At 46.5% G+C, this 13,585-nt stretch overlaps 2 protein-coding genes and 1 long non-coding RNA gene across 3 annotated transcripts; 1 reads left to right on the top strand and 2 right to left on the bottom strand.

Moving 5' to 3' along the window:
• Window positions 1-1,916: 1,916 nt before the first annotated feature.
• LOC118302002 (calcium and integrin-binding family member 2-like) lies at window positions 1,917-6,858 on the bottom strand. The gene is made up of 6 exons (XM_035627779.2): window positions 6,105-6,858; window positions 5,091-5,125; window positions 3,217-3,328; window positions 2,946-3,093; window positions 2,665-2,860; window positions 1,917-2,111 (listed from the first exon to the last, which is right to left on the bottom strand). Exons 1-6 carry the CDS (start codon window positions 6,153-6,155, stop codon window positions 2,090-2,092), a joined length of 564 nt encoding a protein of 187 aa, XP_035483672.1. The 5' UTR covers window positions 6,156-6,858; the 3' UTR covers window positions 1,917-2,089.
• Window positions 6,859-7,807: 949 nt separating this feature from the next.
• LOC118301990 (isocitrate dehydrogenase [NAD] subunit alpha, mitochondrial) lies at window positions 7,808-12,820 on the top strand. Its single transcript, XM_035627757.2, has 11 exons — window positions 7,808-7,950; window positions 8,819-8,884; window positions 9,004-9,087; window positions 9,165-9,279; window positions 9,375-9,562; window positions 10,667-10,800; window positions 11,468-11,570; window positions 11,670-11,734; window positions 11,821-11,905; window positions 12,004-12,156; window positions 12,261-12,820. The coding sequence occupies exons 1-11, from the start codon at window positions 7,924-7,926 to the stop codon at window positions 12,342-12,344; spliced, it is 1,104 nt and encodes a 367-aa protein (XP_035483650.1). The 5' UTR covers window positions 7,808-7,923; the 3' UTR covers window positions 12,345-12,820.
• Window positions 9,457-10,403, bottom strand: LOC118302012. The gene is made up of 3 exons (XR_004790428.1): window positions 10,273-10,403; window positions 9,706-9,875; window positions 9,457-9,593 (listed from the first exon to the last, which is right to left on the bottom strand). It is a non-coding gene; the product is annotated as an uncharacterized LOC118302012 (long non-coding RNA).
• Window positions 12,821-13,585: the final 765 nt, after the last annotated feature.

Genomic DNA, 13,585 nt, shown 5'->3' with positions numbered 1-13,585 from the left:
ATGATGCTGATGATGCTGATGATGATGACAACGATGATGATGATGATGATGATGATGATGATGATGATGACGATGACGATGACGATGATGACGATGATGATGATCCGTCAACACTCCGCTTCCTGTCTGTGTTGATTCAATCACAGAGCAGAAATAAGTGGCTCTGATCTGATTCGTGTGAAACTGAAGCTGAGAACTTATCGACGGTCTCACCAGACGAGACGACAGAGATGACATCGACCCGCCTGAGAGTGACGGGAACTGCGTGTGTGTGTTTGTGTGTGTGTGTGTGTGTGTGTGTGTGTGTGTGTGTGTGTTCGTCTGGGGGCAGAGCAAGAAGCAGAGAGTGAAGATAGAACCATGAAACACAGAGAACGTCCACTAGGGGGCGTGGTCCAGAATCTAAAGAGCCTGATAATTTTCTCTTTTTTTAGATATAAGAAACAGAAACAATAGATCTAATTTTATTAAATCAGATGAGCAACTTTTCGTCGTCGGGTAAATTAATGGATGGATGGATGAAAGTTTGTATGGCTGGATGAATAGATGGATGAACAACTGGATTAATGAAATGATGGATGGATGGATGAATAAATGGATGAATAAATGAACAATTTGATGAATGAAAGGATGGGTGGCTGGATGAAAGTATGGATGAATGGAATTATGGATGGATAAATTAAAGTTTGTATGGATGGATAATAGATGGATGAATGAATAAAAGTATGGATAGATACATGAACAAATGAATGAGTGAAAGGATGGATGGATATGTGGATGGATGAATGTCGTCATCTGATACTGAGCGTCTCCTCCACAGGACGTCCGTGTGTCTGTGGGCGTCCTCGTATGTCCTCTGGGGAGTCAGTTAAAGGACGTAATGATGTCATGATACAGGTGATGATGTCATGATATAGAAGATGATGTCATGTCATGATACAGGACCAATCTCGGCACCTGGGTCAGTTTGCGAGATAAGAAACGCCTCGGAGAGCGAAGAGAAACAGAAAAAAATCTCTTTATTCGGCCGGAGCCACAAAAACGTTTTTTTTGTGGCGACGAGGTGAAAGTTTATCAAAGAGCCGAAGTTTACAGGTGAGTCGACGGAGCCCTTCCATCAGTGGAGCTACAGGTAACTGTGATTGTCATTGTGCAGCACGACGTTCACCACGACACACACACGTACAAAGTCACGACGGCTACAAGCAGTTTACTACATGCACGTCAGAGAGGAAAGATTTTTGCATAGCTCTTCACTGTTTGCCCTTTTAAATCTGTTCTGTTTAAAAAAAAGTCTCAGAGAGTCACAGAGACGCTCGGCAGCGTCCCAACGCCCCCGCGCGTCCACAGGAGACGCTGAAGTCGGCTTCCTCCTCGCTCATAAAGAGAAAAGTTTCATGCATAAACTGAAATGTCTGCTGTCCGAGTCCAGACCAGATGTCGGAGTCCAGACCAGATGTCGGAGTCCAGACCAGAGTCCAGACCAGAGTCCAGACCAGAGTCCAGACCAGAGTTCAGACCAGAGTCCAGACCAGATGTCAGAGTCCAGACCAGATGTCAGAGTCCAGACCAGAGTCCAGACCAGATGTCAGAGTCCAGACCAGAGTCCAGACCAGATGTCAGAGTCCAGACCAGAGTCCAGACCAGATGTCAGAGTCCAGACCAGAGTTCAGACCAGAGTCCAGACCAGAGTCCAGACCAGATGTCAGAGTCCAGACCAGAGTCCAGACCAGAGTCCAGACCAGATGTCAGAGTCCAGACCAGAGTCCAGACCAGAGTCCAGACCAGATGTCAGAGTTCAGACCAGAGTCCAGACCAGATGTCAGAATCCAGACCAGATGTCAGAGTCCAGACCAGATGTCAGAGTCCAGACCAGAGTCTAGACCAGAGTCCAGACCAAATGTCAGAGTCCAGACCAGATGTCAGAGTCCAGACCAGAGTCCAGACCAGAGTCCAGACCAGAGTCCAGACCAGATGTCAGAGTCCAGACCATAGTCCAGACCAGAGTCTGGTCTCCGGTTCTGCAGGAGAAGAGGACTCTCCACAGGTGAGACAGGCACTGGGTCGAGGGGGGGTCCGACATCTTTCCTCATATTCGTATGTGGAAGTTACTGTGGACGACATGAGAACATGAGTTACTGTAGATCCAGAACTGTGGAATAGGCCCCGCCCCCTTCTCTGTCAGAACCCCGCCCCCTTGCCCAGTGTCAACTGGGATTGGCTGTCTGATGTTTTCTTTTGGATGACATGGCTGCATAGTGAATCATATTGTATATTATAACTTCCTAAGCCTCTCTACACCGGTTGCCATGGTAACAAGGACCCTGTAGCATCATTTCTATCTCATCTGTGAGCGGCGTTCCGACGTGATGGACAGTTAAATGACCTGGCCCCCCCTCTCTCTCACCCCCTCCACCCCCCGTTCTTTCTGCTTGGGTTGGGATGAATGAAACTGTGATGAATCGTCGGCAGTAAAACGAGTTTGATCGAGCTGCTCTGTTGCTTCTGTGGCCGAGGACTCAGCTGACCCACACACACACCCACACACACACACACACACACACACACACACACACACACACGTGTACCCTATACACCGATGATGACCGCAGCGTAATCGTCGACCGGCCGAGCGATAAATCCATGAAAACGACCTTCGTTTACCTGAGGAAGTCCGGGGCCTTGGAGACCATGTTCTCGAAGTCGGCGAAGGACAGTTTGCTGTCGCCGTCGAGGTCGGCCTCCTCCACGGCCTTGTCGCAGACCAGCGTGACCTCCTCCGGCGTCAGCTCGCCTTTGGTCAGCTTGTTCAGCATCTTCTCCAGGTCCACCTTACAGATGAAGTTGTCCCTGTTGAAGTCTGGAGCAGAACCACGACACGGCTGCTCAAGGAACCTCGGTGGTGAGACAACAACACAAGAACACGTGACACAACGCGTGGTTACCGTAGATCTTGAAGGCGTAGATGGTCTTGAGCTCTCGGGGCGACGTTTCACACAGAGCGGAGAACATGTCCACAAAGTCGTTGAAGCTCAGGTTCCCCTGACCGTCCTCTGAGAACGTCTCCACGATTCTGTCTCTGAACGGGTTCTCCTGTCGGGACGGACACACACACACACACACACACAACATCTGTCTGATATCTGATATGATGTCTCATAAAGACACGGAGACGTGGTGGTGAGACGCGGGTGAGGACGGACGTCGGCTCTCTACCTTCAGCTCGGGCATGGAGGTGATGAGCGTCAGAGGAACCCTGATGTCGGGGTTGTTGGTGTAGTCGAGCGGAACCAGGTGTGGAGCCAGTTCACGGTATCTGCCATGTAACCTGCAGCAGAGGACGGACATCAGGTTATCAGGTCTCTCCGTCCGCCTGTCTGTCCGTCTGTCCTTCTGTCTGTCTGTCTGTCCATCTGTCCGTCTGTCCTTCTGTCTGTCTGTCTGTCCATCTGTCCGTCTGTCCTTCTGTCTGTCTGTCTGTCCATCTGTCCTTCTGTCTGTCTGTCTGTCTGTCCATCTGTCCGTCTGTCCTTCTGTCTGTTTGTCCATCTGTCCGTCTGTCCTTCTGTCTGTCTGTTTGTCCATCTGTCCATCTGTCTGTCCGTCTGTCCATCTGTCTGTCTGTCCGTCTGTCCGTCTGTCCGTCTGTCCATCTGTCCGTCTGTCCATCTGTCCGTCTGTCCGTCTGTCCTTCTGTCTGTCTGTTTGTCCATCTGTCCATCTGTCTGTCCGTCTGTCCATCTGTCCGTCTGTCCTTCTGTCTGTTCATCTGTCAGTAACAGGTCAGTACTGCTCTCACTGTGATACTGAAGGAAACTTAAACGTGTTCAGGTCAGACTCAGTCTGTGTCCGTGAGATTCTGTCGGGTCCTTGAACATCTCACGTTGCGTTCGTGGTGTTTTCAGAACTCATCGATATCAAACACTGGTCTGATGAATGACCGGAAGCAGCAGCTCTCGCGACCCGTGTTCATCATGAACTCGTAATACGATAATAAGAGTAATACGATAATAAGAGTCATAAATCGGATGCCGTCACGTGACCGGTAAGCTCCGACGGAACAATCGACACCAGGAACAAACACGCCGCAAACCTGACACGCCGGTAATTTAAATCTGTACGTCATCGAGAAGGCGAGGCAGACGGGAGGCGGAGACAAGGAGACGAGGAGACGAGGAGACAAGTCACTGGTTCCCTTCAAACACGTCCAGTACAACTGTAAGTGAACGCATCGTGCTCCTCCAGATGTTGAGCTGTGACCTAGACTGTCCTCAGGTCAGCACCTTGTTCCGTCTCCATGAGGTTAGAGGTCACACATCTGTATGAAACAGCTGACCACACACACACACACACACATCTGTACGACACAGCTGACTCCACACTTGCACATCCACCGTTACAACACAGAGGTCGAACCTGTTCATATGGACACGTCACAAACATGTGGACTTATCCTTTGAATCATTTTGTAGTTCTCTATACGTCCTGTATCAGATGAAGTTTTGTAGTTTCCTACAATTCCTTTATCTGATGTAGTATTGTAGTTCTCTATACTTCCTGTAAGATTGACTGTACCTAGTGTAGTTGGTAGTTCTCTATACTTCCTGTCTTTAATGTAGTTTTGAAATTCTCTAAACTTCCTGTATCTGATGTAGTTTTTGGTTCTCTATACTTCCTGTATCTGATGTAGTTTTTGGTTCTCTATACTTCCTGTATCTGATGTAGTTTTTGGTTCTCTATACTTCCTGTATCTGATGTAGTTTTTGGTTCTCTATACTTCCTGTATCTGATGTAGTTTTGTAATTCTCTAAACTCCCTGTATCTTGTAGTTTTTAGTTCTTTATACTTCCTGTATCTGATGTAGTTTTGTAGTACTCTATACTTCCTATAATACTTCCTGTACCTGTAGTAGTTTTGTAATTCTCTAAACTCCCTGTATCTTGTAGTTTTTAGTTCTTTATACTTCCTGTATCTGATGTAGTTTTGTAGTTCTCTGTCAGTTTAGGGTTACAGAGATTAACTCTGACTGACGATGATGATGACGAAGGTGTTTGGTGAGATTTGTTTTCAAACCTGAACTGAGAACTCACCGCAGGATTTCTTTCCGAGTGAAGAAGGTGCAGTCCTGTGAACACACAGATGAACACAGATGAACAGATGAACGTGTATCCAGGTGGAGTCGGAGCTGCTGCTCCTCAGGGAGGATCTTCTTTCACACCATCAGTCAGCAGGATGCAGAGAGGAGCTGGAGCTCAGCCAATCAGCAACAGGAGAGACACCCACCCCATCTCCTCCAATCTGATCTGATCTGTTCTTCTCTACTCTGATCTGTTCTGATCTGATCTGTTCTGATCTGTTCTTCTCTACTCTGATCTGTTCTGATCTGATCTGTTCTTCTCTACTCTGATCTGTTCTGATCTGATCTGATCTGATCTGTTCTGATCTGATCTGATCTGTTCTGATCTGATCTGATCTGTTCTTCACTACTCTGATCTGTTCTGATCTGATCTGATCTGATCTGTTCTTCACTACTCTGATCTGTTCTGATCTGATCTGATCTGTTCTGATCTGATCTGATCTGATCTGATCTGATCTGTTCTGATCTGATCTGATCTGATCTGATCTGTTCTTCACTACTCTGATCTGTTCTGATCTGTTCTGATCTGATCTGTTCTGATCTGTTCTGTTCTTCACTACTCTGATCTGATCTGTTCTGATCTGTTCTTCACTACTCTGATCTGTTCTGATCTGATCTGTTCTGATCTGATCTGTTCTGATCTGATCTGATCTGATCTGAACTGTTCTTCACTACTCTGATCTGTTCTGATCTGATCTGTTCTTCACTACTCTGATCTGTTCTGTTCTGATCTGATCTGTTCTGTTCTGTTCTGATCTGATCTGATCTGTTCTGATCTGTTCTGTTCTGTTCTGATCTGATCTGTTCTGATCAGATCTGATCTGTTCTGATCTGATCCGTTCTGATTCCGCTGACCAATCACAGACACGCGTGTGGTCCTGATGAAGAGGTCTCATCTCTAACATCGTCCCGCCTCTGGTCTAATCACCGTGCTCGTGTGTGCGGGATGGACGCTGCGGCTCTTCACCTGAAACGCCTCCAGCTGCTCGTCGGTGAAGGTTGTCTGCTTGTTGCCCATCCTGCTCGGCTGATTCTCCCATCACACGGCGGCATCACACTCCACGTCCGGGTCAACCCGCTCAGGAGGACATGCTCCTGCTCCGGCGGCCGGGACGTCCTCACCCCGGCTCCGGCTCGGGTCCTGGTCCTGGTCCTGGTCCTGGTCCTCGTCCTCGTCCTGGGTCTCCTCCTGGACTCGCCTCGGAGCTCTGAGGCTGCAGAGGAGAAGGGGAATGTGACGCTCCGGCGGTGACGAGGCGGTGCGGTGCGGTGCGGGGGAGCGGCGTGCTGCGTTCAGGTGCTGAGCGTAAAGCTGATCTCCACGCTCTGTCTGGTCGCTGCAGGTCACCTGACCGCAGGTGACCCGCGTGGTCCGTCGGTGACAAATCACACAGTGAACATATGTCAGTGAGGCAATACAGAAGAATATACATTTTAAATTAAACCGGACTGTACAGTAGCACTGTGTCACTCAGAGACTGATGTTCCCGACGGCTCCTGAAGGCAGCACAGAGGATGTGTCACATTTATTTCAATATTTGATTCTGATTTTGCGTTTCATCTTCCCACACTGTTACTGTCCATTTTTGTGCTACAATGTTACTTCTACTTGCGTATACTCCTTTACACGTATAATGGAGTATTTCAAAAAAAGAATATAACAAAAATATACAAAAACAACAAACAACATTCAATAAAGAAAATGATTCCAGCTATTTTTAAAACCAAAAACATTTTTAAAAATGTTGAAAATAAAGTATAAACATATTTTTGAAACATTCCAAAATATCAATTTTTTTCAAAAATATTTTTTAAATAGTCAAAAGTATCCCCCAAAAAAATTCCTACAAAAATTCACAAATATTCAATCAATATTAAAATCTAAAAAATGTCTTACAAATATTCCAAAAAAGTAAAAAAGTATTCACTGTACTGACGTCAGCCTGCCGCCAAATACCGTCAACCCACTTTGATGTGCACCACAGATCGTCTAGTACATGACAGAGTCACATGAGCTACAATGTCCTTCAAATTAAAGTCTAACATAACCAAGGTTCTTAGTGTAAAATATATATTTCACATAAACATTTTTAGAGATTAAATATTTATATAAAGATTTAAAATGTATAAGAAGTAAAAATAGTCAATGATCAACAAGTCAAGTCTAGTCAACTTTATTGTCAATTCCTGCAATATTGTTCCAGACATACAGAGGAATTGAAAAACTGTTTATTAATAATAATAATAATAATAATAATAATAACAACATCTCGGACCCACGGTGCAATAAGTACAAAACAAAAAAACAAACAAAAAAATAAGATTTGTACAATAAATAGTGCAAAAGTAAGAGTAAGACAAAACCACACGGTATAGAAAAGCGAAAGAAATTGAAAATGTGCAAAAGAAAGGAAATACTGTACAGTATGTGAAATATACAGGAAACTAAATAAAAATAATGAATTGAAAATGTGCAATAGAAAGGAAATACTGTACAGTATGTGAAATATACAGGAAACTAAATAAAAAGTTGAAATGTGCAATATAAAGGATAGAACATGGACAAAAATATAGTTTCTGACAAAAATGATCAGATGCTTTATTAGAGAATAAAATTACATTCATTTAAAAATCGAAATATTTTACATTCATTTCTTATATTCAGCAAAGTTGTATCCTGTAACATATAATGTGACGTCTGTCGGCACTTGTATTTCCGGGTTGTTGGAGGATCGCGTCAAAGTGAGCGCTCTGCTCCCTCAGAGGATCTTTGTAGCGGACACAGAATGGCAGGCTGCGCGTGGAGGTCAATGGTGAGAAGATGATGCGTGAACGTGTTTAAATCAATAACACGGTTATGAAACTGTTGCTGTCCGAGTTGTGTGTGTTTGTGTGTGAGAGCGGAAGTGTCGTTGTGTCTATGAGGTTGCGTAACTTTCTCTTGAATGTTTTTTTTAATCACAAGTCGTTAGCATGTTAGCGGTTAGCAGTTAGCCGGTTAGCTGTGTGTCCTTCAGAGAGACAGTCGTGTGTGTGTGTGTGTGTGTGTGTGTGTGTGTGTGTGTGTGTGTGTGTGTGTGTGTGTGTGTGTGTGTGTGTGTGTGTGTGTCATGGATCTTCACTGGACAGTCTCGACTTTATCCCCCACGTTCCTTAATCGCCGTCACGGAACCTCCCGGTGTCATCGGTTCTGCGAGGATGCGGGTGTATATTCCCCCGATACAGACGCCGACACCAGACCGCGTTTGAAAATTTGCCAATTTAAGGTTTCTTAGCATGTTAGGAAAAATCCAAACGTCGTAGAGAGCAAGTGAGCAGCTCAGAACGGAGCCGAGGTCCCGGTGATCAGTTCGGCTCACACGACCTCTTGTCATTCATTTCAAAATAATAATAAAATGCCAATTGATTTGATCTGATTCTGTCACATTCACGTGCCACATCAATCTGAACTGAATCAGAGGAAAACAAAAAAAGAGTATTATTATGATGAAGTGAAATATGACAGATTATGTTCTGATGATATCAGTCAAACTTTCTCCCGGTCATTGATATAGGTGTGTGCTTAATGGTTAATGTGATTATCAACCGGATAAGTGAAGGAGGATGTTTGTTTAATCTGTGTGTGTGTGTGTGTGTGTGTGTGTGTGTGTGTGTGTGTGTGTGTGTGTGTGTGTCCTGCAGCTGTCCCAGGTGGTGGGCGGGGCCATGAGGAGACCCGCTCTGTCCTCAGCTTCCTTCTCCAGAGGGGTGAGTAGTTCAGGGTCAGTCCGACACAACACACTCAGAGAGAGTAACATGACTCAACACTGTTCTCCTGATGTCAGTCTATAATCTATATCTGTCTCTGTCTCTCTGTCCGTCCACAGATGCAGACAGTCACACTGATCCCAGGCGACGGGATCGGACCTGAGATCTCTTCGTCAGTCATGAAGATCTTTGAGGCAGCGAACGTGAGTGTGATCAGCGTCTGATGGACGTTTGTCATTTGTCTGTCGTCCGGTGTTAGACGATGTTTTCTGTCCGTCAGGCTCCGATCAGTTGGGAGGAGCGAAACGTGACGGCGATAAAAGGACCCGGCGGGAAGTGGATGATTCCCCCCGACGCCAAAGAGTCGATGGACAAGAGCAAGATTGGACTGAAGGGTCAGTGTGGACGACGCTGCTTGTTTGACCTTTCACCTCGTGTTTGTTTTTAAGTCTTCACCCACGTCACCAGTGGAACCTCCTTTGTCCCGCAGGACCCCTGAAGACGCCCATCGCCGCCGGGCATCCCTCCATGAACCTGCTGCTCAGGAAGACCTTTGACCTCTACGCCAACGTGCGCCCCTGTGTCTCCATTGAGGGCTACAAGACTCCGTACACCGACGTCGACCTGGTCACCATCCGGGAGAACACGGAGGGCGAGTACAGTGGCATCGAACACGTGGTGAGTGGATCAGGCGCAGGACGCACGCCACCTGCGAGAGGTCAGACGCATTTAGATCTAACACACAGTGAAAAACGACGGTTAAAGGGTCAGTTCGTCCAAGGAGGTGACACCTGTGTGAAGCAGTAGTGATGATGCTGTACCTCCTCGCCTCTCTTCCTGCAGGTTAGCTAGCGGCTGCACACAGGACGCTCTGCTTCTGTCCATCTTCAGGGTAAGGAGGAAGAAGCTCAGACGTTCAAAATGACTGACGCTTCATGAACCTCACCTTTTGACCCCGCCCACTTCTGATGTGGATGAGACCAGCTCAGACCTGGAAAGCGTTAGAGCTGCTCAGAAACTAGCTTAGACTGGAAGCATAGGAAAACTATTAGCCTAGCTTAGCATTAAGGCTGGAAGCAGGGAGGAACTGTTAGCCTAGCTTAGCATTAAGACTGGAACCATAGGAAAACTATTAGCCCATCTGTTAGCCTAGCTTAGCACAAATACTGGAAACGGGGAACCTGTTAGATTAGCTTAACAACACTAAGACTGGAAGCATAGGAAAACGGTTTGCCTATCTTAGCATTAAGACTGGAAGTAGTCATTGACTCAAAGCAGGGGGAAACTGTTAGCTTAGCACAATGACTGGAAACAGGGGGAAACTGTTAGCCAAGCTTAGCACAAAGACTGGAAGCAGGGGGAAACAGTTAGCGTAGCTTAGGAGTAACCTAGCCAAAGAGAGCTGACAGAGTGTGTGAATGATGACATCATCCAGTCGCACACATCGTTCAGCTGTCAGTCGTCTTCCCAGAGTTCGTGGACACGTCCGTATCCGTAATCAAACCAATTTTCTCCTTCTGTTTCTGTTTTTCCCTCCTTTTCTCTTTACTTCCTGTCTCTCGTCACTTCACTCGCCTTCATGGAAATTGTTACAGTTCAGGAAAATGTACAGTTTTTTATATTGTTTCTCTTCAGTCAGTGAAATTTTAATTAAATGTACAGTCGCCGTTTATATGGTCCTCTGTCTTCAGTCCTGAAGTGTCCTCTCAGACCGGGTCGTGTCCTCGGTGTCCGTTCCTAGTATGTCTTGATCTGAAAGCGTCTCTTTGCTTGTTGTTGCAGATCGTGGAAGGTGTGGTTCAGAGCATCAAGCTGATCACTGAGGACGCCAGCAGGCGCATCGCGGAGTACGCCTTCGAATACGCTAGGAACAACCAGCGGAGCAGCGTGACGGCCGTCCACAAGGCCAACATCATGTGGGTGCCACGGCAGTGTGTGTGTGTGTGTGTGTGTGTGTGTGTGTGTGTGTGTGTGTGTGTGTGTGTTTGTGTGTGTGTTTGTGTGTGTGTGTGTGTGTGTGTGTGTGTGTGTGTGTGTGTGTGTGTGTGTGTGTGTGTGTGTGTGTGTGTGTGTGTGTGTGTGTGTGTGTGTGTGTGTGTGTGTGTGTGTGTGTGTGTGTGTGTGTGTGTGTGACAGCAGCCAATCAGACAGCAGAATGAGATGATGATGCGATCAACCGCCACAGGATGTCGTCTTTAATGTCATCAGTGTTTGAATAATGTTTCAGAAGCTGCTGCTTTTAACTCTCAAACAATTTTATTAAAGTTCTGGGGATGAATAGGTCAGAAACACAGAGGAGGGAAGAGAGAGGGCAAGACCGCGGAGAGAGGACATGGGAGAAAGGAGAGAGTGGACAGGGGACAGGACATTCAGAGATGATCCCAACTCCTGAGAACTGAAGCAGCTAATGAACCAACACACTTTGTCTCCATGTGAGACAGAAACCAGCAGCTGGTCGTCCCTGACATTTTCAGTCCAACATGTCTCAATAATTCAAACTGTCATTAGGAAAGGAGACGCGTCTTTTCTGAGAGTCACAGCTGTATCACTTACCTCTCTCCCCCTACCTGTCTCTCTGTGCAGGCGCATGTCAGACGGTCTGTTTCTGAGAAAGTGTCGTGAGGTTGCAGAGAACTTCAAAGATGTCCGCTTCACTGAGATGTACCTGGACACCGTGTGTCTCAACGTGAGTTCACCGAGTGACACAGCGTGTTGCAGTTGTGAGATGGATCGGTGTCTCTGTCTGTCTCTGAATTTATTCGCTGACGTCCTTGTCGTCTTCCAGATGGTCCAGGATCCAACCCAGTTCGACGTCCTGGTGATGCCGAATCTGTACGGAGACATTCTGAGGTGAGTTGTTCATGTTAAAGTTGAGACGTGTCGGCGGCCGTGAGCGGAGGACGTTAACGTGGAGACGCTGACGTCTTGTGTTTCAGTGACCTGTGTGCCGGTCTGATCGGGGGACTCGGGGTCACGCCCAGCGGGAACATCGGAGCCAACGGAGTCGCCATATTCGAATCGGTTCGTTGCTCTTTTAATAGCGGGAAACGACCAATCACATGAAGGCGACCAGTGAACGGAAGCACGGTTAACTAGTTGTGTCTTGTTGTGTCCCACAGGTCCACGGCACCGCCCCCGACATCGCCGGCCTCGACATGGCCAATCCCACCGCCCTGCTGCTCAGCGCCGTCATGATGCTGCGTCACATGGGTCTCCACGACCACGGCAACAAGATCCAGACAGCGTGTTTCGACACCATCAGAGACAAAAAGGTGAGAAGACACATGACTGGACTCACAGAGCGGGAGGGGGGGGCGGGGTTATGATGATGATGATGGTGATGATGGTGAACCCTGACTGAGGTGTCTCGTCACAGGTGCTCACTAAGGATCTGGGAGGAAACTCCAAGTGTTCAGAGTTTACGGCTGAAATCTGCCGTCGAATTCAGGATCTGGACTGAAGCTGCTGCCGGAGCCCGAGGCCCCGCCCACCTGGACCAGCTCCATCACAGCCCCTCCCCCCTCCGTCTGCTGGGGTCTTTCACCTGTTTTCACCTGTCTGTTGCGTTAATGATGATGTAGAAGGGGCGGGGCTTCTGCAGGAAGCTGTGTGAGTCACGTGACAAAACATTCTCTGCAAACACGCACAAGTTTGACCAATAGTGAGCGACCTCATCGTCTCTTCATCAGAATATTATGAATAATGAGTAATATGAATATCAGTCTGCCTGTGTCACCATGACACCTCTGGATATGTGCTATTTTTTTTAACAGTGATGCAGTTTTGACTTATTTATTGTTTCTACTTCCTGTTACGGTGTCGCGCTGCTGCTCGGTGTCAGACTTCGAAATATGAGCTTTATAAAAAATGTTTATTTCAACTAAGCTTCTCATCTAATTAAAAAGAAAGGGCTTTTCAACTGTTAAAGCTGATGAACATGTTTGTCATCCTGTGTCATGTCGGGGGGGGGGGGGGGGGTCGGACATCACATGATGTAAGACGAGCAGCAGAACCCGAGTTCCACCTGTCGACCAAAGATCCTAGATTTTTATTTACAGTTGAAATCAAAGCTCAGACGTTTCCTCAAGAAAACACTAAATCCATATTTTTATTTGGATCAAGTCTCACTAATATAATCAGTCAATAAATATTGTTTTCATCTAGATCCATGAAATTTTAATGTTAGAAAACCTAATGTTAAAGAGATTAAACATTCCTGGCTCTGCCCCCTTTGTCCAGATCCACACCGACATTTCATGGACTCTGTCGTGGTCCACGTTCCATCCTTCCACCAAGTTTACTAGAAATCTGAAACGAGGGGCGTGGTCAAATATGACATTTTGGAAGTTTCCTAAATCTTGAAATGACCTGGAAGTATTTCCTCAGCAGCCATGATAAGAGCTAGGGTGAGGTCCAATTGTCCTTCCTATCTACTTTTTCCAAACTCAAGATGCACAGAACACGAGACACACAATGAAGGGTAGTCGAGGCCACGAAGAAACCAAATCCACAAGTCTTTTCAAAGTCCATAATTAGTTCATGATCCTGGTGGACCATGACATATACAAATTCCAAACGTTTTTTTGTTTCTTCAGTCGTTTACACTAACTTTTGAAATTGCAGAAATGAACATTTATTTATCTATTTATTTATTCATTTATATTTTTTTTACTGCAGGACAAACCAAAACACCCGGAGGAA

Source organism: Scophthalmus maximus, chromosome 4 (assembly GCF_022379125.1).
Source record: "Scophthalmus maximus strain ysfricsl-2021 chromosome 4, ASM2237912v1, whole genome shotgun sequence".
NCBI classification, from domain to species: Eukaryota; Metazoa; Chordata; class Actinopteri; order Pleuronectiformes; family Scophthalmidae; genus Scophthalmus; species Scophthalmus maximus.
The sequence above is the reverse complement of the archived record's forward strand: the minus strand, read 5'-3'. Positions and strand labels throughout refer to the sequence as shown.